This window comes from Diabrotica undecimpunctata, chromosome 1, assembly GCF_040954645.1.
Source record: "Diabrotica undecimpunctata isolate CICGRU chromosome 1, icDiaUnde3, whole genome shotgun sequence".
Lineage (NCBI taxonomy): Eukaryota > Metazoa > Arthropoda > Insecta > Coleoptera > Chrysomelidae > Diabrotica > Diabrotica undecimpunctata.
In genome coordinates this window covers 50,352,368-50,377,497 of record NC_092803.1, presented here as the reverse complement: position 1 = coordinate 50,377,497, position 25,130 = coordinate 50,352,368, and the positions used below count along the sequence as shown (strand labels likewise).

At 38.0% G+C, this 25,130-nt stretch overlaps 1 protein-coding gene across 1 annotated transcript; it reads right to left on the bottom strand.

Moving 5' to 3' along the window:
- Nucleotides 1-10,525: 10,525 nt before the first annotated feature.
- Nucleotides 10,526-13,196, bottom strand: LOC140449052 (testis-expressed protein 10 homolog). Its single transcript, XM_072542194.1, has one exon. The coding sequence runs from the start codon at nucleotides 13,047-13,049 to the stop codon at nucleotides 11,136-11,138; it is 1,914 nt and encodes a 637-aa protein (XP_072398295.1). The 5' UTR covers nucleotides 13,050-13,196; the 3' UTR covers nucleotides 10,526-11,135.
- Between the last annotated feature and the right edge of the window lie 11,934 nt (nucleotides 13,197-25,130).

The window sequence follows — 25,130 nt, the reverse complement described above, 5'->3', positions numbered from 1 at the left end:
CTTATAATAAAAACAAAATGCTTTTATTGTTCAATTTGAGGTCAGAAGACAAGTCAATATAAAAAATATCTTTCTTTCTTTCTCCCCTTCCTTTTACCCTATCAGGGTGTCGGATATATAAAAAATATAAAACTAAAAAAATGTTTAAAAATTATGCCATTATGACATAAAAATATGTAAGAATATTACTCGTTAGACTATTTAAAAAGTTACAAAAATATTACTGTAACCTTCTGTCATAGTAGTGAGCGTAGTACGGGTCTATTAGTTCCTTGTTAATCAGCTCTTAAATAATGAGACTCTATTCGAGGGATTGAGTTTATCAACTCTATATCACTTACCAACGTGCTGCTTACAGTTTTATTACTTCGATGCTTTCCTCTATTATCATTACCGACGTGGCCATCATTATTTTTACTCTTCTACACAACTGATCGAATCATTCTTTGTGTAATATCAAATGTGTTGGCGAAGAACGTTTTATATACCCTTATTTTCTCGTTTCCCCAATTCAATTAGAAAGCATTATTTGGTTGTCTTGGCTGCTCAGTGTTTTTATATTTGTACCTAGGTGTAACTGGAGCTATACTAGATAATATAAACATTTGCTGTACTTGTATGTCTCCTAATTTCCAAAACGAATTGAAATGTTGCAATCTTTGGTTTTCATCCATTTTTTCGCTGCATTTTAGTCTACATTTTTATTTGTATTGAATCTTGTAAGTTGCGTTGAATCTTCTGAATATTCTGTTTCCACTTAGTTGGATCAGATTTGCGTTTTCTTGTCCCCACTACACTAACTGTAGCGGATGTTTCAACATTATCCACATTTTAACTTATTGATGTTATACTTGGCAAACTGCGTCTATTCTTCGGTACATTGTTATATTGTTGTATTTTTATTAATCTAATTTATTGTCTTTATTTATTACCAAAGGTTCTACACTTATAACACTTACTTTCTGGAAACGAAACTTTGAATCCTAGGTGACCCGTCAGAATTTACCTGGGGTTTATGCCGGCTGGTGTATGATCTAGAAAAGACTTGAATGAGAAAGGATGTTTACAGTTTAGATATTATGCGTCATTATTTATCGTAACAATATGTAAGATCATAATCACTAAAGTCTATGTCACTTTCTCCTAAATTAATTGGAGAAATTCGGTAATTTACAGGAGGAGGATATAGAAGGTATTTCTTCTATATATTTCTCTGTTTCTCTGTCGGCTTGCGATTGAACAGTACTGTTAGATCTAGAATTTATTATGCTACTGCATTCTGTACTGCTGGAACTGGAACTGCTACGAGATGAACTTGTAGATGACGAACTCGAGCTGCTGGACCTTCTTGTGGATGATCGTGATCCACGGCATATTGTTACGGATGTTACATTAACATTTTCATTAAGGCAAGTATTTTGTTGTGAGATATTTTCACGCAAAGGTATATTAGAATTATTATGGTCTGTAATGATTTGTATTTTTTTTCCTGCTCTTGTCTCTTCTACGTTCGTTTTGTTCGAATCAGTATTCTCATTTTCTTCTTCAAATTCCATAGTAATCTGAAACAAATTTATTAACATGGAAAACATAAACTAGGTAAAATGAGAAAAAAACAGTAATAAAACAGTATTCAGGTATATTCATTCCAAAATAATAAAGAAATGGTCATAAAATTGATATCTGCTGAACATCTGTAACAATCTGGCAACCACAAATTCCGACTCTATTGCCAAAGCTATCCACTAATCTATCAGGGCAATTGCCAAAAAAAAATCTAATAATTAACTGCAAATATTTATTCGTTTGTGTTTTATATAAATTAAAAAACAGAATCCATAAAATAATATAATAAAAATGTATTTTTCACAGCTCTCCCTGTATGTAGAAAATAGTACATTATAAGGATATTATGACAAATGCAAATATTTGGTTAAATTTATAGCTATCTCCATATACCCTAAATCTAAATGTTGTCCAATTCTGAATTGTGTTAAAATTCAATCATTTAGGTGTGAAAATCTATCAAAAAGGGATCTACCTGTTTTATAGAATGATCCCTTGTTTACTTAAGTACACATTTTTATATCTATTTACATTTTCATGTTCCACTATTTGATTTGGTGTCACCATGTCATCTGGTTTATGAAAAAGATTAATAATTTTTTGAGCTGGTGATCCCATAATTCTGCAACAACACAATAAATTGTATGTAGTTATTCACATTATGTATAAATATTTATGTGAATATTCATTAATATATAGGCACTAAACTTTATATTTCATTATATTTTATATCTTACAGAGGCACAATCATTACTTGACTTTAAGTCTGTGGTTTTGATTTTTTTTAACACAAGGATATAATTGAAAATACACATAGAAAATGAATAATTCATTTGTAATATAAAGAGCCAATTTGACATGCGTACACATTTACACCTGTAAGTTTTTTAATACAACGGCATAAAACTAAACACATCAGTTTAATAGAAAAAAACAAAATGTGAAACTTACCAGAGTTTTCGTCATACAATGGCACAATGCTGAATATGACAACACAACAATGGTTTGCAGTTGACAAATACTGATACAACACTGAATTCGTCAATGTAGTAGGATGAGCGGAAAAAAATCACTAATGGAAAACAGACACATCTAGGTTTCTCGCGCACTATTTTATCTTTCTCGCTTTCTGTCAAGGCCATTGGATAGAGTATGTTTTATGTCTATATCAGACTAAAACTCAAAATTCGAAATTTTTGATTTTGTGCCTTAATTCACTAAGGGTGTGATATTACCAGCAGATACAGTCAATTCCATCATCAAGCACAGAGCTTTTGCTAGTATTGTTAGTGAAATCCAAGAACTTTTATAGAAAATATAAGTTAAAATGAATAATAATAGTAGCAATGTTACAGCTGTGCCAGCAGACATGGTTGTTATTGTATATATGAAAGTCAGTTTTCCTTCCAATGCTATAAAGAATTTTGTTCCTTTGTTCAGCAACAATGTTTAATTCCTCTTTGTCCAATATCAAATCTTCATAATTCATATCCGAAATTGGACAGTATAATTTTATCACCCAGTAGACCGAATGAATCTATTTGTTATTAAATACACACACGTAGTTAATTAGGTTACATACACATTTGGTCAATTATAAATAATAATTTGGACATCAGTCAAAAGTACTGACAAAGTTAAACAATTTACATAAATTAAATACACATATCACGCTAGGTACGCGAAAAATATTGACCCAAATAGAATTTATATAAAACTAATATCTCTTGACTAGAGAAGCATTCAATCAATATTCACTCAACGAACATATAGTCTTCAACGATCAACTTCATCAGTCTCTACTCAAAGTAATCCCGGGTCTACACCCATAGTGTACGTCTCAATAATAAACTCTGCTACTATTATTTGGTGTTTCCATTACAACAGAACGAACATCTTCACTGAGCCAACGAAGGGAATTTGTTCATGGTCCTATCGAGAAACAGAATACTTCAAGGAAGTTTGAGAGAGCCTATACAGTCCACGCCAGCAACACCCTCAGTAGCAGAGAGAGACCACTAGACCCGGGAGAACGAGAGCAGTACCAAAGCCAAGAGCCATACTAGAGCCGAGAGCAGTACCAGAGCCGAGAGCAGTACCAAAGCCGAGAGCCATACTAGAGCCGAGAGCAGTACCAGAGCCGAGAGCGGTACCAAAGCCGAGAGCCATACTAGAGCCGAGAGCGGTACCAGAGCCGAGAGCAGTACCAAAGCCGAGAGCCATACTAGAGCCGAGAGCAGTACCAAAGCCGAGAGCCATACTAGAGCCGAGAGCAGTACCAAAGCCGAGAGCCATACTAGAGCCGAGAGCAGTACCAAAGCCGAGAGCCATACTAGAGCCGAGAGCAGTACCAGAGCCGAGAGCGGTACCAAAGCCGAGAGCCATACTAGAGCCGAGAGCAGTACCAAAGCCGAGAGCCATACTAGAGCCGAGAGCGGTACTAGAGCCGAGAGCGGTACCAAAGCCGAGAGCCATACTAGAGCCGAGAGCGGTACCAAAGCCGAGAGCCATACTAGAGCCGAGAGCGGTACCAGAGCCGAGAGCAGTACCAAAGCCGAGAGCCATACTAGAGCCGAGAGCAGTACCAAAGCCGAGAGCCATACTAGAGCCGAGAGCAGTACCAAAGCCGAGAGCCATACTAGAGCCGAGAGCAGTACCAAAGCCGAGAGCCATATTAGAGCCGAGAGCAGTACCAAAGCCGAGAGCCATACTAGAGCCGCAGAGCAGCCAAAGGACAGGACCGATTGCAGAACCCACCAGAAGCGAGGGATCTTCAACGTCTAAGAACACAAAAAACCGTAAGTTTTTGAATAATTACAAAATCTTCCAACTTTTACAATCTTACAATTTAACAAGTTTTTTTTTTATTACAATTTAACAATTTAGAACAACAATCTCCACTCTATCAATCGTATAATAATGTACTTTAGAATGCATACCATTTAAATAATACAGAGAATTGATAAAACAAAAATAAACGTCATTCACAACTATAATTAACTAAACAGTAATTTTGTATGACAATTTGAAAAAAGAAACGTTCATACATATAGCTTGCTTTTAATTACAATTAAATATTTTATTTCGAAAAATTAAAATAATTACGTAGCAAATAATTTCATTTATTTTGATAACAATATATATATATATATATGTATATATATCATTATAAGAGTGTGTGGATTACATCTTGACCTACCTCAATGCAAAGAATAGCACAGCAGGCAAGGTCAAACTCATATTTCGCTAAATTGCACATTCCGATAGAAAAGAAAGTGTTATAATACAGGTATACTTATTTAATACATAACGTACATTTAGTATTGTCTAATATATTTACCGCTGAATGTAAAAATTTTTAAAATAATCATGGAGAGTCTATACGTTAAGCAAGCGGAAATAGGAACAGAAATAGTGAAACTCGTTTCAAATACAAAAAAGGATTCCCAATCTCGGAAAAATCAACAATACATCCGGGATAGACAGGAAAAATTAGAAGAATATTGGGCAAAATTTTTAAATAACCACGAAAAGCTGCTAGAAGGGGGTATAACGAAAGAAAAATATTTTGAAACAAAATACTATGATCAGGTATGTAAGACATACATTGAGGGGAAAACCCTGTTGGAAGAATATGGAAGGGTGCTGAAAAGAGGAAAAGCACCGAAAGTAAAGGAGATACAGATAAGAAAACAAAGAATCGAGGAATTATTACGGCCAGAAAATGAACAAGACTTGCAGGAGGATGAAGAATTGCAGTCAGAGTTAAGAGAATACATGGAAAAGGTGAATACACTAATGATTGAAGCAGCAGTAAATGAGGAACTGGACGCTACAGATATTGGAGAAGTAGAGAGAATAAATCATCTAAAGAGGAAAGTCAGGGAAGTTTTAAAGAAAATAAGGCCAGGAATGCAACGGCCAGAAAGCACACAGAGGAGGGACGGTGTGACATTGCCGCAGGTAAAAATCCCTGTGTATGAAGGCAGATATGAAACGTGGAGAACTTTCCACGATCTGTTTACTAAAGTAATACATGAAAACGACCAGTTATCAAACGCAGAAAAAATGCAGTACCTAAAAACTCAAGTAAGAGGGGAAGCCAACAGAATGATACAACACTTAAACATATCCGAGGCCAACTACGAAGTGGCCTGGAACATGCTAAAAGATAGGTATGAGAACCCAAGGATGATATTGTTTAAATTAATAGACAGGATGCTACTAGCGCAGGAAGTAAAGGAATCTTCTGCTAGAGCATTGAAATCACTACATGACACCTTCCACGAAAGTCTGGAAGCCATAGGAGGGTTAGGAACAGACACGGAAGCGTGGAGCCCATTGATAGCCCGAATTATCATAACGAAATGGGACAATGAAACTAGGAGGCTGTACGAAAACCACATTGGAGACAGTAGAGAGATACCGACGTACAAATCGACACAAACATTCCTACAGCGAAGATTTCAGACACTGGAACTGCTGGAGTCAGAAAAAAGACAAGAGAAGCAAGGAGGATCTCTTAGGAAACCAAGAACACATTGCGTGATATGCAACGGAGATCACGGAGTACCGAACTGCAGAGAATTTCAGGAACTCAATGTAAGAGACCGGAACAGGATGATAAAAGAAAAAGGATTGTGTACAAACTGCCTAGCACATAAAAAAGAAAAACAATGTTATTCACAATATAGGTGCAGACACTGTGGCGGAGACCACCACCATATGTTGCATTATGAAAAAGGAAACACAAGCAACAAAAGAAACTCCAATGAAACGAAACGAGAACAAACACAAGAAAGAAATGGAAGAGATTCAAACAATAGAAGAAACGGGTACCAAGCTGATAGGTACAGAGGAGGAAATAATAATCCATACAACGCCAGAGAACAAAATAACGGAAGGCGAGAAAATACACAAGATACCAATGGGCCTAGGAATAGCAACGACCAGCAAAGAGGGCAGAATTCAGTAAACTGTGCAAGCCATAAGGAAGGTGAAGCATTACTAGCGACAGCTGTGGTACGCATAAGAGATGCGAAAGGAGATTCACACATAATGAGAGCACTAATCGACCAAGGGTCACAATGCGCATTTATAACGGAACAAGCTGCGACGACGCTAGGAACAACAAGGAAGCCCATACAGGCGACCATATCCGGGATAGGCTCGTCAGGAGAAAAAACAGCCAACTGGAGTATGAAACTTTTAATCGAAACTCATTACGAAAGTGACTTCGAGATGGAAATAGAAGCACTAGTACTACCGAAGATAACAAGGAATTTACCGGAAAAGGATATAATTCTACCGGACTATAACGAGAAAAATGCAATACTGGCAGATCCAAGATATTACAAGGTAGGGAAGATAGACTTACTACTAAGAGTAAAAGAATACAGTTACATATTGACAGAAGGGATGCACAGAATAAGTAATGGACTCCTGAGTCAAAACACCAAACTAGGATGGATAGTTTCGGGAATAGCACGAGAAAGGGAGAATATAAAAGCAGAAGTATGCTGTATGATATCAAGACAAGAAATGGACGTACAAATAAAGAACTGGGAATTAGAAGAAGTAAATCAGGATACAAGTTTCTCAGTGGAAGAACAAGAATGTGAAGAACTGTATCGACAGACTGTAAAAAGGAATGAAGAAGGGAGATACGAAGTAAAAATTCCGTTTAGGGAAGACGTCGCAAAGTTAGGAGAATCTAAACAGCAAGCATTCGCCAGATTGATGCAACTAGAAAGGAAGTTTGCAAAAGACAAACAGTTAGAAGCGAATTACAGACAATTCATGGAAGATTATGAAAACCAAGGTCATATGGTAATAGCAGAAAACCAGGGAGATGGGTACTACTTACCTCATCATCCAGTGAGAAAAGAGGACAGTACTACAACGAAAATAAGAGCCGTGTTTGACGCATCAAGCAAAAGCTCATCGGCAGTAAGCCTGAATGATATTATGCACACAGGGCCGAAATTACAACAAGACTTGACAAATATACTATTACGATGGAGATCCAATAAGGTAGCATACTCAGCGGACCTGGAAAAAATGTTTAGACAAATCAGAATGGCAGAAGAAGACCAAAGATATCAAAAAATTTTGTGGAGAAAGGACACAAAGGACCACATACAAGAGTATAACTTAACGACGGTGACATACGGCACGGCCGCAGCACCCTTTTTAGCGTTAAGAACAATACAACAATTACAAGAAGACGAAGGAGCGAGGTTCCCGTTGGCATCGAAAATTGTAAAAGAAAACATGTATGTAGACGATATACTAGGAGGAGCTGAGACAGTGCAGGAAGCAGAAACAGCCCAAAAGGAATTAATACAACTGTTCAGAAAAGGAGGTTTCACTCTTAGAAAATGGTTGAGCAACGAAGAAAAAATAATGGAGAACGTACCGGAGGATATGAGGAACGTAGACTCGAAGGCATTCAAACAAGAAGAAGTACGGAAAACGTTAGGAATACACTGGTCACCTAAAGAGGATATAATCACATTCAAAATAGGGATAACGACGGCAAAGAAAATAACGAAAAGACACGTACTGTCAGAAGTAGCAAAACTATACGACCCACTGGGATGGATAGCACCTGTAGTAATTCAGGCGAAAATGTTCATACAGGAATTATGGGAGCAAAAGACCAGTTGGGATAAAGAATTAACTAGCAACCAACAAAGCAGGTGGAATACATACCAGGCGCAATTAGTAAATCTGGAGAAAATAACATTGCCCAGGTGGAACAACTTAAGCAAGATAAACAGAGTAGAACTGCATGGATTTGCAGATGCGTCTATGAAAGGATATGGAGCGGTAATCTACTCAAGGGTATTAGGCCCAGAAATTAAAACGAATCTAATGATAGCAAAATCGAAAGTCGCACCATTGAAAGGGAAAACGACGTTACCAAGGCTCGAGCTGTGTGCCGCGGTACTACTAGCAAATTTAATGAAGAAAACCCTACAAGCATTGAACAGGGAAACCATTGAGGTACATGCATGGTCGGACTCAACGATAACCCTGGCTTGGATAAGGGGATCATCAAAAAGGTGGAAAATGTTCGTCGCCAACAGAGTAGAGGAAATAAGACGCGTTATAGGACCGAAAAATTGGCATAAGGTAGATACAAAGGAAAATCCAGCGGACATCCTCTCACGTGGAAGTACCGCATCAGAATTATTAGAAGCAGAGCTATGGTGGAAGGGACCAACTTGGCTGACTAGTAACAAAACTTTAACGCAGGAATCAGAAGAAATACCAGAGACAAATGAGGAGGAAGTCCAAACGAAAATAACGGTGCACACGACAACGATAAAGGAGGACATATGCGAGAGATTCTCAAATTTAGAAAGAATGAGAAGAGTACTTTCATATTGTAGGAGATTTGCAGACAAATGCAGAAAAAAGAAGGACAATGGACAAAGTCAGCTTACAGTCCAAGAATTAGAGGAAACGCTATTAAAGGTGATAAAGCACACACAGCACGCCTACTTCAAACCAGAAATAAATAAGCTGGAGAAGAAACAGCAATTAGACAAGAAAAATAAAAACATTAGTAAATTAAACAAATTTTGTCTTTTTTTTTTTTTTTAAACATGGATACCCAACCAAACTGCATACTAGAAGAAATTTATGAGCGATCTAAGAATAGCACATGTCCAGTGGTAGCCAGGACAATACAGACAGCTCAATGGAGTAAGATGGGTACTCCCAACCTCTGGCTAGTTATCACGCCAGTCACGATACACATATCCATTATTTGCGATGGAAATCGGAGCGAAAGAGTACTGGAACGAGTCACATTCCTGAAGCTTTCACCCAAATGTATCGCCCAAACGAAAAATATTACATTACTCCCCACTAGCAGTGGGGTGGACAGAGCAGTGACGAGTTACCTGAAGTCGCCAAACACTCCCGTGGCCCAACTGGTGGCGAGGACACCCCGCAAGTTTAACACGCCTCTAAACACCTACCTTGACATACCAGGAGGAGAGCTACGTCATGTGTTACTTGAGGAGGAGAGTCTGGAACAAGAAATGACGCATACGCAGTGGCGATCGATTCACGAATCTAATTGGCATTATTTTGTGGCCACCGGGATCATTACTATAATGGTAATAATTGGGATACTCACGTTATGGAAGTACCGTCCTGTTGCACGACTATGTCGTTCAGGGAATCCACAAACTCAGACTAACGAACAGGAAGTACCTGTATTAGTTAGTAATCGGCACAACATTGTACGGTCGACTTCCCAAGTTGACATCCCACTTTCCACATTTTCATCCAATTGCCCTAATTTTAATCTAGAGATAGAGTCGGACATTGATAGCTAGGGTACGGTTGGAAGATTTTGATTATTCTTAAACTATTTATAATTTATCATGTTTGAATTTTACTATGTTATGTAATACTTATATGTAAACTTTGAGTATTGACACTTGGGCCAGATTGCCCGATTCCGCAGTATGTCCAATATCAAATCTTCATAATTCATATCCGAAATTGGACAGTATAATTTTATCACCCAGTAGACCGAATGAATCTATTTGTTATTAAATACACACACGTAGTTAATTAGGTTACATACACATTTGGTCAATTATAAATAATAATTTGGACATCAGTCAAAAGTACTGACAAAGTTAAACAATTTACATAAATTAAATACACATATCACGCTAGGTACGCGAAAAATATTGACCCAAATAGAATTTATATAAAACTAATATCTCTTGACTAGAGAAGCATTCAATCAATATTCACTCAACGAACATATAGTCTTCAACGATCAACTTCATCAGTCTCTACTCAAAGTAATCCCGGGTCTACACCCATAGTGTACGTCTCAACAATAAACTCTGCTACTATTATTTGGTGTTTCCATTACAACAGAACGAACATCTTCACTGAGCCAACGAAGGGAATTTGTTCACTCTTTCTAAATTGTATAATATGGTTAAGTATAGTAATCTGAGACTAGTTTTATTTTATTCATATTTCTGTTCAATTCCAGACTTTAATATATTAGACACAAAAAGATTCTAAATTCATAAAAGATAGGTTGAGTTGTACTCTATGTACTTGTAATAGTTTTAGTGATAACGTTTCAAACAAAACAATTATTTTTCTGGGATTAACTTTTAAACAAATTGCATTTTTAAACATGTACTTTATTACAAATATAACAATCTCTAGTAAATAACAAAACACTTATTTATCTATACAAATTTTGTAATATAAAATATACATATCATCACTGCCCCTGCAAAAATTTATAAATCAAAATATGTGAAAAATACTGTATTGTTTTTATGACCCCATTGTATTTTCATCCATTCATGATTGAAGAATGACACAAAGGGGTTTTTATTGCCTTTTTAACTAGTTGAGACAGTTTAGAACATATTTTACTGACCTATCTGAGTTCAAGAAAACTATTCAATTTTAAACTTAACTCAATTAAAAAAAGTTTGTTAGTTGTTGCAGCTACAGTAAAAGAAGAATCTTGCCCTGAACAGTAATATTTACTACAAATTAAATCAAAAAATTTACAAATTACAGTTTCCCTTACAACTATTTAGTTGCTCTTTAATTATATTACATTCATTTTTAGGGATAAAAGAAGACAAATGTTTTAGCAGATTGTGCAACTCTGGACAATTTATATCTTTCATGTAATAGAATAGAAAAGCAGTCTGCCACTTTAAAGTACTTAATACATCTATGTTAGAATTTATATAACATTTCTTTTGTACAGAATATTCAAGAGAAGGCAAATTTTCTAATATAGATATCATGTTAGCCTGCAGTCCTGTCAGAAAAGGTACATTACCTTTTCTAGCTAGCAAAAGTAAAATTTCAATTTCTATATCTGTTATTTTTGGCTTAAGCAATAGTTTTGGTAGAAATGACAACCAAGCTTGATACCCACTAGATTTTGAAAGATATGGATTGTCTACAAAGTTTGATAGTATACTAATCATTTTTATCCTACTAGTCTCAGTAATTTCTGTGCTGTGTGTAAAATTTATCACATTTTCTAAAAGTTTGCGAGCATCTACATTTGACTTTTTCCATACTGAGCAATGCTCACCCAGACAAATTGATATAAAATCAAGGAAATGTTCAATGTTTGTTTTGTTAATATAATTTTTTGTCTGTAAACATTTATTAAGGAAAGCTGCAATACTTTCCAACTCTACTTTAGCAGAATTCCTCTTAAATGTCGCATTCAAAACAAAATATATGTAGCAAATGATTAAGTTTTCTTTAACACAGATTGGATCTATATAATTACCAGTATTTGACTTAACTCTTTTTAATTGTACATTTTTGTCACTTCTGTCATAAGGAAAACTTGCTAACAAGTTATTCAAAAACATTGTTGCTTCTTTAGAAACAAAAATGTCCTTCAAATGTGCATGTTCTTTTTGTACATACTTCCACAGTAAATATGTAGAATTTACAATATAATTAAAAATGGCAGCAGCTTCATCTTTCAAATATGTACTTTCATAAATAGTTTTTTTAATATTATTTTGTGGTGAAACTTCCATCCAGATTTCATAAAAAATGGGTATTAAATCTGGGAGATAACTATCTAAAATAGTTCCTGAATTGTAAGAAGTGGACCAATCTGGATTATTGAGTGCCTCACAGAAGCTAACTTTATATATTGGAAATGTATTGCACTCCTCAGCATTACTGTAAATACATTCTTGTTCTTTTGCTGGCTGATTATTTAAAATTAATTCAAATATCAAATTTAATCTACTTAAAACATTAATCCTCCATGTAGAAGTAGTCATCTTACTTCCCAAATTCAATGTTAATACCTGTCCTATATTTTTTTCACTTCTTAATTTTGAAATTAATCTGAAAAAATCTGGTAGTAGTTTTTCTGATGTTTTCGAGATAAATCCACAATCTTTCGCTAAAAAACAATCTAAAAATTTAAGAGAATCTTCTTGAATATCTTGATGAATACTTGTCATGGCACAGCACATATTAGTAGAAAAATATTTAAAGAAAGGTTCTAATTTTTCAGATGGAATCACTTCTAATATAACTGTAATTACTTTCACTGCAGCAATTCTCACCTTTTTTACCATATCAGTCATTAAACTACATATTTTTAGTATAATTTCGGACATGTTACTCTTCATAATTTCCTCCGAAAATTGTTTGAACATCTTGGCTAATTCCTCACATGCTGTATATCGAACATTTTCATTGTAATGGCTTAACCTGCTGCACAAATCTTTAACATCTAAATTTCTCTTACTTAAAGGAGCATCTGTACTTTTTTCTACCAATTGTTGGGGAAGTACAATTGGTTTTATTTTAAAGACCGTTTTGGTTTCATTTAAACCTTTTGGTAAAAATTTTGTTTTGCTTTGTTTCAGATGTACTTTAGCCTTATCGGCTTTCAAGTTCTTTTTATGCCTGTGATTTTTACCCATCTCAATAAGTGATCTTTACCCTAACAGAACGAACTGTATATTTTAACTTAATATTAATTTATAAAATAACATTCCCATTTAACCTTCTACCCAAAAACCAAAAACAGATTATAGGTTAAGTGCCACCAGGGCCAGGGTATTCTTCTTCTTTTTCTGTTTTTTATGGCTTCGCTGCAAGGCGATTCGCAAGCACTATTTGTTGGCGACCGTGATGTAATGTCATATCTAAACCATATCAGGGCCGCTGCGCTGACATTTGCGTAAGGTGGTATATTTTTTTTATAGCAGTTTTTTCTGAATTTTTAAATTTGAGGTTAGGTAGTTATAAACATATAAACACATATTGTAAACAAATGGGAATGGGGGGGCGGGGGGGTTACATACACAATAAACAGGACGCCACAGAGAAAAAACTGAAAGTCAAAAACATTGAATTATTAAAGTTCAGCATCGTAAATAATAAAAGCAAAAGCAGCATTCGTTAGAATGAGAACCATTTTCAACAGTCGAGACATATCATTAAAAACAAAATGCCGTCTATTTGTCACCTCGGGGGAACAATTAAGGGTCTAACCACCTTCTGATATCCCCGGGTGCTCTGTAGAGGGCTTCGGAGTAAACGTCGAGAGCTCCTCTACTTAAGTCCATTTTCGGGTTATGGACTTGGAAAATATTTATCTTCGGTGTCTTGCCTTGAAAAAGGCAAGATATTTCTTACATGACAATTTCTTCGTCGAAATAAAAACACCAAGTTAAGTTGAAACAATTCTCAGCCATAGAGTATGGAAAATAAATGCAGGAAGCAGAGCCCCGAGAGCACTAAGCTCTCGGAGAGCCCGTGAGGGACTGACCTGGCACCTGGCTGACCGATTCATTGTAGCGTTGGTTTTGTGAGTGTGTGTTTATCTTCTGTGCTGGGTGTGTCTGATGTCCTGCTTTAGGCTTGTGCCTCTTCAGGACGTGTTTTCTTTTTTGGTGGGTGTGGCACTGGGATTTTGAAGTGTCCACTGGTGTTGCAGTGTTGTTGGTGGTTGTGCTGCTTTGCTAGTCCTGGACAATCGGGGGCGAAAGGGTTAGAAGTGAACGGTTCCTTTCAGAATATTTTTTTGGTCTAAAACAGAATTAGTAAATATATGAAATTTATATGTTTATTAATTTAAAAAATCAATTTAATTTTTGAGTGAATATCGCGGCGCGTGAGGGCAGCTGTGGACTGGTAACCTCGCAAACGACGGGGTATCGTTGTGCAATGGGATCGGAAAACCACAGAAAACCGATCCCCCCCCCCCCGCCGGTGTCAGTTCGAAATGAACTTTCGGTATTATAATATACGGCGGTAATAGAGTGGAGTTGCCTCCTGTATGTCAATGTATTCGTCAGGGAGCTCGTTGCTGGCGAGTTCCAGCAGAATAGTGGGTAGGAATGGGAGTTTGGGTTTAGGTCGTCTTCGGAATACATTGCCGAGGGACGAGCAGGTAGTTTTAAGAATGCTTTGGGCTCTGAGGTTTTGGCCCCGGATGGTGCGAATTGTATAACTCCTGCTCAGAGAGGAAAGCCTCTCATTGATGGGCTGGATGTTCGACAGGCGATGAATGAGTGCAGAGGGATAGTCGCGTCGTTTTCTGTTGAGTTTGCGTAAGATTCTCCTTTCCAGTGAGATTAGTCTATTGTTGAGGTGCTTTGGCATCACAGCACAGATGCAAGATCTGTACTCGATGACCGGTCTGATGAATGTTTTGTAAGTATGGATAAGTGTACGTGGTTGAGTGCGGCCGAATCTGCCAGTAAGAGCGTTGAGAAGTCCGAGTCGGCTCCTAACCTTACTACAGGTTTTTTCAGTGTCGTCCCTCCAGCTAAGTGTTTGAGTAAACACTACGCCGAGGTAATCGACCTGGTTTCGGAGACGGAGTCGTTCTCCCCATAGACTCAAATTGTGCCTTTCGGTTATGATTGGTGTAATGTATTGGCTGCGATATGGGTGTCTGAAAAGGATCATCTGTGTTTTGTTTGGGTTAGGTGTCACTCTCCATCTCTGGCACCATTGTTCAACAAGGAGCAGATGATCTCGAGCGAACCTAAGTACAGAGTCGACGTGTGGTGTGGTAGTAAGAAGTGCCGTATCGTCTGCGTATAATAAAGTAGTTGTATGTGTATATCTGGGATTGGGAAAGTCGCTGTTGTATATTGTATAGAGTATTGGTGCCAACACGGAACCCTGAGGGACTCCCGCAGTGGGAGTGAAGGATGTAGAGTATCGATCACGCTCCTTGACTGTAATCTGCCGTTGAGAGACGTAGGAGTGGATGAGTCTGACGAATGGAGTAGGTAGCCCGATGCTCACAAGTTTCTTGACCAGTCCCACATGCCAGACTTGGTCGAAGGCTTTTTGAACATCGAGGAAGATGCCTAGTGACAAATTGCCGTCGTTCAGACTTTGTGTGAGGTGTGTGACGATTTCAGTCAATGCCGTTTTGGTAGGGTACCCTTCTCTAAAGCCGAATTGGTAAGGTGGGATGATGTTGTGTTCTGTGGCGAAGTCTACGAGTCTTTCTTTGAGGATCCTCTCGAAGACTTTCGCCAAAGAGTTCAGGAGAGATATCGGCCTGTAAGAGTGTGGGTTGGTACGCGGCTTGCCCTTTTTCAAGAGCATAATTGTATGTGCTACTTTCCAAGGTTTTGGGAAGTAGCAGAGTTTAAGAGTGGCATTGACTATGTTCGTCAAGTATAGAGTGACGCTCAGCGGGAGGTGACGCACACAGTTCCTGGCAATCTTGTCAGGCCCCGGTGCGTTTGATTTGCCGATTTGGCAGAATTGTATGAATGTTTGGTGATCCACAGGCGCCATGATTGGATGTTCATGGGGTGCCTGAGGGTCGAAAGGGGTTCTGAGCAGTCGTGTTATGTCTCTCACTGCTCGATCACAGAAGGCATGATCGAATCTCGGATCGTCTGGAGATACTAAGGTGTTCTGAAGGTGGGTTTTGAAAGCTTCTGCTTTCTGTTCGTTTGAATTTATAATTTGATTGTTCACCACAAGGTGAGAAGGATTGTTGGTTTTTTGTTTGGTTAGGCATTTGAATTTTTGCCAGAATTTGCCGCTGTCGCGGTAATCAAGACTGGAGGTCGCTGCAGCCCATTGTCTGGATTGCAGATTGTTGACCTGCAGTTTGATCGCCGCAGACAGACGGTTATATTCTGTTTTGACGAGGGGATTGCGTGTGCGTTGGAATTGACGGAGGAGACGTCTTTTTTGTTTGATTTTATCGATGATGAACTGAGGTAGAGGTGGTTTGTTAGGGTTGATTACCCTATTAGGGACCGACAAATCAATTGCTTGATTTATCAGGTTAGTAATTACCGTGATACCTCGGTCGATATCATCAGGGTACATAAAAAGATTGCCTAACTCTGGAGTGTTATTTGACAAGTATGTTTGGAAGAGTTCCCAGTTGGCGCGTTTGTAGTCTCTTATTACTTTAGGAGGGTTAGGAGGTGGAGGATTTAGTATCTGTTCCTTAACCAGCAGAGGAAGGTGATCCGACGTTATAGAATCGCCCAGGAAGCATTCGTCAGCCAGACGATCAATTAGGTCGTACGTGCATACGATATGATCGATGACTGACAGGCCCTGCGCACCCACAAACGTCGGCTCACGGTTACGAATGCGGTGTAGGGGGAGGTTAAGGAGCAAATCCGAGAGAACATTGCCTGCACGGTTTACCGCCGTGTCGCCATATCTGGTGTGTCTGGTTTTAAAGTCTCCTAGGATGATAGCCTTGTTCAGGCTGGAGACGTAGTCAAACAATGTCTCGGATAACGGTTGTAGAGGATGCTTGTAATAAGAGACTATGGTAACGGTCTCGTTATTGTCGAGGTGGATGTCAACTGCCAGGAAGTCTTCATCATTGAGAAGGATGTGAGGAGGAATGGTATGTAGGGAAAAAGGGATGCCATATTTAATCAGGAAGCCTATGCCGTGAGACGTTTGGCTTTTTGGACGGTGTAGTGTGCAGTATCCTGGGAAGATGGGATCGTGTTTGGCGAGGGTGTCGGAGAGGGCAAGGATCTGAATATTGTGGTGTTGGAGGATATGTTTGATGAAGGGGCGTTTTCTCGCAACACCCTGGCAGTTCACAGCACCAATCGTACTGTCCATTAGAGGGGCAGGAAGGTAATGGATGCTTTGTTGCTATGGGCGACAAGAGTGCTCTTGTGCCCAAACATCAAAGTGGTAAAATGATTTGTAATGTCTAGGATAAGTTGGCGGCGGTCAGGAAGGAGGTTGATAAGGATGAGCGAGGTGAACTCCATGACCGTCTTCATGTCTGAAGTTAGTTCATATGGAGGATCTCGCTTTTCGGTTGAGATTGGTTGTGTCTCTTGCGGGGTCTTGGGTGTTTCCCTTCTGTGGGGGCATTTAACCGAATAGGCCGCATGGTCTCCGCCACAGTTGGGACATTTTGGTGATTGAGGTGTGGGACAGGCCGTGGATTTATGGTCTTGGCCACAGGTAGGACAGCGGTACTGCTTTTGCGGGCACTCCGTAATGGTATGCCCGTTCTGGCTGCACCTGCCGCAGTATTTTGGGATGGGAGGGACTGGGTTAGCGTTAAGTGGTAACTCAACGTGTAATCGGAGGCCGTCCATAAAGATACCTCTGGTCAACATCTCTGTGTACTTAAGTTCACTCGACGTGACCAGCTTTACGAACGTAGTGGGTAGGTTTGACTTAGATATGATCCTCCATAGACGAACTACGGGGATATCCATGTCGGTGAAGGCACGTGTGAGGTCGGCGTCAGAGTAGACTCTTTCGACTCCCTTGACGACGACCATGTATGTAAGTTTGGAAGAGCGGGTGGGATTTCTGGGTGCTGGAATGTGTTTGGGTGAGACGAGGACTTTAGGATCACCCAGTGCATCACGGAGCTTGCGTTGTAACTCGACATGATTTACCGGATGGAAGGTAGTTAAGTGTGCAATTTGGGTAGGAAGGACCTTGACGGTCGAGATTTGGTTTAGAAGGATCTCTCGGGTGTTTATGATGGGGAAGAAATCTCTTTGGGTCGATTTCTCTATGGGAATGTTGGTGATAGTATAGTTGAAGGATTTGGGTTGGGTGGAGGTAGTGGCCTGGGATGCAGGAACGGTAGTTCTGGGAGTGGTGGTGGCGTTAGCGTATGAAGCGGTTGTGTTTTGTGTGGAAGGTGGGATGATAGGAGCGTGTGTTGGTTGTGGATTTCGTGTGTTTGTTGGTTGTGTGTTGACTGTATTAATAAGTTGTGGAGATTGGATGTTTGTCGCTGAAGCGGCATGGGTGGATGTAGTTTGGGTGGTATTGGTATGTATGGTGAAGTTTTGTTGTGGTTGTGGGGCTAAAGTGGTGATAGGAGGAGTGGGTGTATTAAGGATTGCAGATGATCGGGTTAGCTGCAGTTGCGCTATCAACCGATCGATCTGTTCTACGGGTAGGGTGGAAATAATATCTGACATGAAAGTGTCAGATAGGTTATTGGTGATATTGGATTGGGTGGTATCTGGGATGTGTAGTGTGGGTGGGAAAGAAGTGATCGGTGGCATGGTGGTGTTGGTAGGTGTGATTAAGGTCTGAGTTGCGGGTGTCCTTTGTGAGGGTAGCGGAGGGAAGTCGTAATTATCGATGGAGGGCATGTCTTTGGAGTGTTGCCCAGGGTCGGGTGGTTCAGCAGGAACGACTCTGTTCGACCTGTTGGAGCGGGTCGACCTTGGCATGTTCGAAGTGGAAGGCTAGGTAAATTAACCCAGATGACACCTATTTTCAAGCACCTTGTGCAATGTGCAGGATGGCTGGTAAGCCGGACTATACTTAACTAATTTGAGCTAGCGGTCCCCCGTAGATATTATAATGTAATTGGTAAAGTGCAGATTTGTGCCAGCACGACTGTTTACAGGCTCCGACGGAAGCTGTAAGCCCCGGCAACGGCCTGCGTGGATGGCTTCTTACGGACCGCCCACTAAGCCTACACCGTGACCAGCAGAATCTCCGTCAGAGAGTACAAAACGCCGGTAGACCAGCAAAAAACACAGCACTTACCTTGTAACTCCAAGTATGGCCACGTGGCGACCACGTGGTTGGTTTCACCAGGTTATCTCTTCGTATTCGCGGCTTTGTACTTCTTGGCCGGCTTCCAGCGGTCAGAACTTGGCTTTGTCTATGACAGCCGTCTGACCCTCTGCTATGAAGACCTAAAAACCTAAAAAGCACTAACACTGTACACTACGTACTCACTACGGCGAACGGACGAAAGAGTGTGCCTGGCTGACCTGAAAATCGCCAATATTTATATGCGCTGTTCGAGCGATAAATAGGGATTTCCAGGTCAAGAGCCAATGGGAAAATTCGAGGCGGGGCGATGCGCATCGAAATGCGTACTAGTCCACAGACTATGGCATTCGATGACATATTGAACTGCTACATATTCACAGTTCTGCTCTACGGAATGGAAGCGTGGACACTGACTGTTGCATCTACGAATCGGCTCGAAGCTTTCGAAATGTGGTGTTATAGGCGCATCTTACGTATATCCTGGGTTGACAGAGTTATAATACTAATGTGGAGGTCCTGCGTAGAATGGGGAAAGAATGTGAAATTCTCATGACCGTCAAAACTAAAAAGTTGGAATATCTAGGACACGTAATGAGAAATCAAGAACGTTACGGCCTTCTCCAGCTGATTCTCCAGGGGAAGGTAAATGGTAAGAGAGGACCGGGAAGAAGACGCATTTCCTGGCTCCAAAATTTACGAAAGTGGTATAACACGACTATCACTGAACTGTTCCGCGCTGCAATAAACAAAGTAAAGATAGCCGTGATGATCGCCAACATCCGGAACGGATAGGCACTTTAAGAAGAAGATAGTCAAGAAACTGTAAAATTACACTGACTAACTTTTCATTAGGGGATATTAAGATTGTGTCTATTGACATTGGTGTTTGGAATTTCATTGAATATAAATCCATGTTAGGAATAACTTTAATGGGGTCAAAGAAAATGTGGTTTAAATCCTCCACTGCTCCGCATTCACACGCCGGACTGTCTATTATTTTAATTTTAAAAAGATGTTGGTTAGTTATGCAATGACCTGTTCTCATCCTTATTATTGTTGTGATATGTCTTCTGTTTTTAAATGTTAGGGTTGAGAACCATGCCTTAAAGGAGAAAGAGGTTTGGATTCTCGTGTATTGGTAGTTTTTCTTCTGCAGTAGGTATTGCTCCCCAATTGATTTTAAATTTATCAATAATTTTTTCCTTTGTGGTGTTTAGAATATCTTGGGAATCTAATAACATGGCTAAGGGAATATTCAAGTTTGTTCCTATTTTGGCTAGTAAGTCAGCTTCTACATTAATAATAATATCAGAATGACGTGGAATCCATGAGATTAAAATGTCAAAACCCTTCTTAATTGCTGATGAGATGAGATTTTTTGTTTTGAGGGAGATTGAGTCATCAGAGGCTGAGATTATAGGATTTTTAACTTTAGTTATAGCATTTAGAGAATCAGAGAAGACAACAGCCTTCTTGATGCCTTTAGATATTAAAATTTTAATTGCTTGGTAAATTGCCATATTTTCGGCTTTTGTTACAGACATCTCACCAGGAAGCCTAGAAGAAAACTTGAAGTTAATGTTGGGAATATTGATTCCAAATCCTATTCTACCCTTATCTTTTGAGGCGTCAGTATATACAAAGGAGAAATCCCTATTGTATTTTTGGGTGATTATTGAGAATTTTTGTTTGGTTGCTGATTCATTTTTTTTAATATTACAGTTTAAAGTCTATACTGGGTTGATTAGTGTGTTAAAATCTAAGTCATAACAAGGAAAGTTTGGGTGTTTATGTATTTTATTTTGATAAGGGAGAAAATGTTCAAGAGCCAAAACAAGGAGAGGTATGTGGTTTGTCTTGCGGAAAATTGGTTTATTTATGATTTTTCTACGTATGTTAAGAAGTGTCACTATTACTGGATGTCTATTGATTTTAATAATTTTAGATATAAGTTTAGCGGCTAGTATTAGGCTTCATGCACCCCAGGCAGATTCTGAGCCCTTCAAAAAATACTTTATTTAGGCTATTGCTGCATTTATGCGTCATTGAACTGAATAAAAAGGAATCGTAATCCATATGAGACCTAATTAAAGCAAAGATCATAATTAGGGTTTTTGGATCTGCACCCCACCAAACTCCACATAATGCTCTCAATATGTTGATGTTTTTCTTTGCTTTAAGTACAATTTTATCAATGTGAGGGTCCCATTTCAAGTTTTTATGAAAAGTTATGCCCAAGAATTTAACCTGATTTTTAAAGGGAATGTTATTGTTATTATTAAGAGAGATTAAAGAAAGGTTTGTTTTGCGTTGTCCTTTTGTGAACCACACTGCTTCACTTTATCAATTGAAATAGACACCCCATGGGCTTCTAGCCAATTTTGAATGTATGTAATTTCTGGGATGATCTTATTTATCATATTATGAATGGTTTGACCACTAATGTACAAAACTAAATCATCTGCATACCCACATATTTTCACTTCGTTAGAGAATAAGTAGAAAAGGTCATGAAATTAAATTTTAAAAAGAATGGTGCTTAAAGGAGAACCTTGAGAGAGCCTCTTGGAAGTTTGATATGGTCCCAAGAAATTGCCATCATCAGATCTTGAATATAAGAGTCTGTTTTGTAGGATTTTGAGGATAATGTTGTTTAGAGCCATGGGGATGTTTAGATTTTTGAGTTTATTATAAAGGTTGTATATTTCTAAATTGTCATAGGCTGATTTATTATCTAGAAAAATGGCTAATACAGTTTGAGAAGATTCAAAGGCTTCTAAAATCGTAGTGTTGTAAAAGAGCTAAGTTATCATATATGAGTCCGCTAGATGCAAAACTCTGTATTTGCAAAAATTGTAAAAATTGAGTTTTAGCTGACAGTTATTTGTCACATGTTATAGCTATCTGCTGATGTAGAAATTCAGCAGCAAAGTAAGGTATTTACTAAGAAAAAGGCATTAGAAATCTTGAATCAGACGCAAAACTCTGTATTTGTCAGCCTATGCCAGTTGCATAACTGTGTAATTGCAATTGGCCAATCGCTTACATTGTTTGAGTCACATGACACGTCTCATGTGCACATGTCAATTATTCCATCATTCGCCATTACCGGTTTCACTGTTTGTTATTTGAGTACTAAAAACACCAAGTTTATTGCAAATAATTAACATTATGGATCTTCATGTGCATATTAGACCTTGTGAAAAGGGAAAAGGGAGAAAACGAGTTGTACAAACAGAAAAATGGAAACGAAATGTAATGAAACTTAAGAGGTAAGAGGTGTCTACAATTAACTAGATAGGTTTGGGACTTATTGTCAATATTTTTAGGCATAAACCTAAGGATTTACCCGGTTTTCCCACCTGTAACCATACAAAGAAAGTGTATTGTTGTATAGATTTAAAGATGCGAGACATTGAGCGTTTCCATAATAATCTGTATTCAACAACTGACAAAATAAAACAAGATTTTTTTTGCTGAAATTTTGTGAAGGTCAAAAGCCCAAGAGATCAGGTACAAACCTACATGGAATTTCAATTAAATATTTTGTTCCTACAGTAGAGGGTGGACTTTTAAGAGTATGCAAGACAGCATTTCTTGGAATAACTCATTTAAGTTCTGAAAGAATAGAGCGTGTTGTAAGAACGTTTGTTATCCGGGGTGAAATACCAAAAGAGAGAAGAGGGGGAGATACAACAAAAGGTAGATTTGATCCAATAAAATTATCTATCCAAACATTTATGGGGCGTTTGAACGGTGCAGAGAGTCATTATAATAGAGGACGATCGACTAGATTGTATTTACCATGTGATCTGAATTTTACAAAGCTTTACAGAATGTATTGTCAACGTCATCCACATCATTCCGTAACGTTATCATATTTCCGAACATACGTTAATGAACACTACAACATATCATTCGGCACTCCCTTAGTAGATGCTTGTTCTGCGTGTCTCAGAGCGAAGGAAATTTTGAGAAAAGAAAATTCAGAAGAAGAAAAGTTAAAGGTTATAACAGAGCAGAGAGTTCATACGTTAAGAGCTAAAGCCTTTTATTCTTTGTTAAAAAATGAATCAAATCATAACATACAAATATTTTCTTTTGATTGTCAAAAAAATCTTTCTTTGCCAAAGCTTCCCGACCAGGCGGCTTATTTCTCACAGCAAATAAATTTTTATAATTTCACCATCGTGGCTGGAAATTCGAAATCCCATCTTTCTTCTGCAAATGTGACGTCATATGTGTGGCTGGAGTTTGAACATCCAAAAGATTCAAATGCTGTTGCCTTTGCTGTACATGATACTCTCATAAAATTCAACTTTAAAAATCAAATCGAAAAAATTCACCTATTTGCAGATGGATGTGGTGGACAGAACAAAAATAGCACGATGATGTCTATGATAATCTACTGGTTGGTTTATGAAGCACCTGGTCACATCAAGGAAGTGGAGTTTACGTTTCCTGTTGTTGGTCATTCCTTTTTGCCACCAGATAGGATTTTCGGTATGATAGAAAGGGAGATAAAAAAGAAGAACGTTGTAATAAACAGAAAAGAATATGAAGACATAATTGGAAAACACTCAAAGGTGCTGAGACTTGGTAAAGACTGGCAGATATCAGACTGGAGAAAGACGAGTGACGTTGTTCTTAAAAAACCTTCCCAGTGGCATTTTAAATGTAATGCAACGAAACGATTTATATTTTCTAAGGACAAAGATTATATGGCTACGGTAAGGGGGGAAATATTTTATCGTTCTGACATAGGGTTCAGCAAGTCTATAATACGAAAAGGGAAAAAGATTTCTTTATTGAAACCAAAGTTACAACAGATTGGATGTTCATTGAAAGGAGATCAATCGTCCATAGGCACTCTCCTTAGAAACCATTTTGGTGAAAATTTATAGATACTGGCGTACAAGCAAATAATAACGAGAGTGCTGCAGAAAATGATCATATTGATGATGAGGACCCAGAGGAACTTAGAGTTTAGGAATTAATATAAATATATACATATTATAATTTGTAATACCTTTTGTACTTTGGATAAAAATAAACTTCACTAAAAGTTTACTTCCACATGCTTTCTTCCTTATTCCTAACACACTAGGTTTAGAAAACAGACTAATATAACAACCACTAATATCGTTAATGGTTGACTATTATCATGTATTTGCAAATGTTAGTTGCATAAATCTGTATTTACATAGTTCACTTGCAAAACTCGGTATTTTCAAATTTTTCTTCCTTTTCTAGCAAACCCAATAACTTTTCTAAGAAAAAAATCATTATATTTTACCTAATAAAGCATTTATCTATCACAAAAAAGTGCCATTTATTATGTCTAAGGTTTTTTGCAAATAACTCAGTTTGACTTATACAGTAAATACAAAGTTTTGCATCTAGCGGACTCATATGTCCCTCTATCTTTCCTGAAACCTGATGGATTAATTTTAAATATTGAATTGTGTTCCATAAACCAATCCAAACGATGTTTTATTATGATTTCGAGAGTTTTAAGTACACAGGATGATAAGACTATTGGTCTGAAACTTTCAGACAAAATAGGATTTTTTTTGAGGCTTTATGATGTTAATTATGTTAATTTTTTTTCATTCCAACGGAATAGGACCCCATTCAAACAATTGTTGTAAATTCTTAACAGTGTGTAGTTGGCTGCAAGTGGGAGTTTTCTTAGCATTAAATAGGGTATGTCATCGATACCTGGCGCGGAATCTTTTTTATTATTTAACCCCAAATTATATTCATGAATTGAAAAAGGAGCAACTTCTTGGTTATCATATGACATATTAAAATTAGGGTCCATGTTTACTGAATACATTTTGTCTAATATTTCTAGTTTAAATGTTATCTGGGGGACTATGAAAGACTTTATTATTCTGCTAATTGGAAAATTTTTTAATTTTATTCCAAACGTAAGTGATATTGGATCCTCTGTTTAAAGATTCTTTTTTGCTTTTAGGTTCCTCCTCGTCATA

Bases quoted from the DNA above. Each gene is read 5' to 3' on its own strand.
- LOC140449052 (XM_072542194.1), bottom strand. From the start codon at position 13,049: ATGGGTAAAAATCACAGGCATAAAAAGAACTTGAAAGCCGATAAGGCT.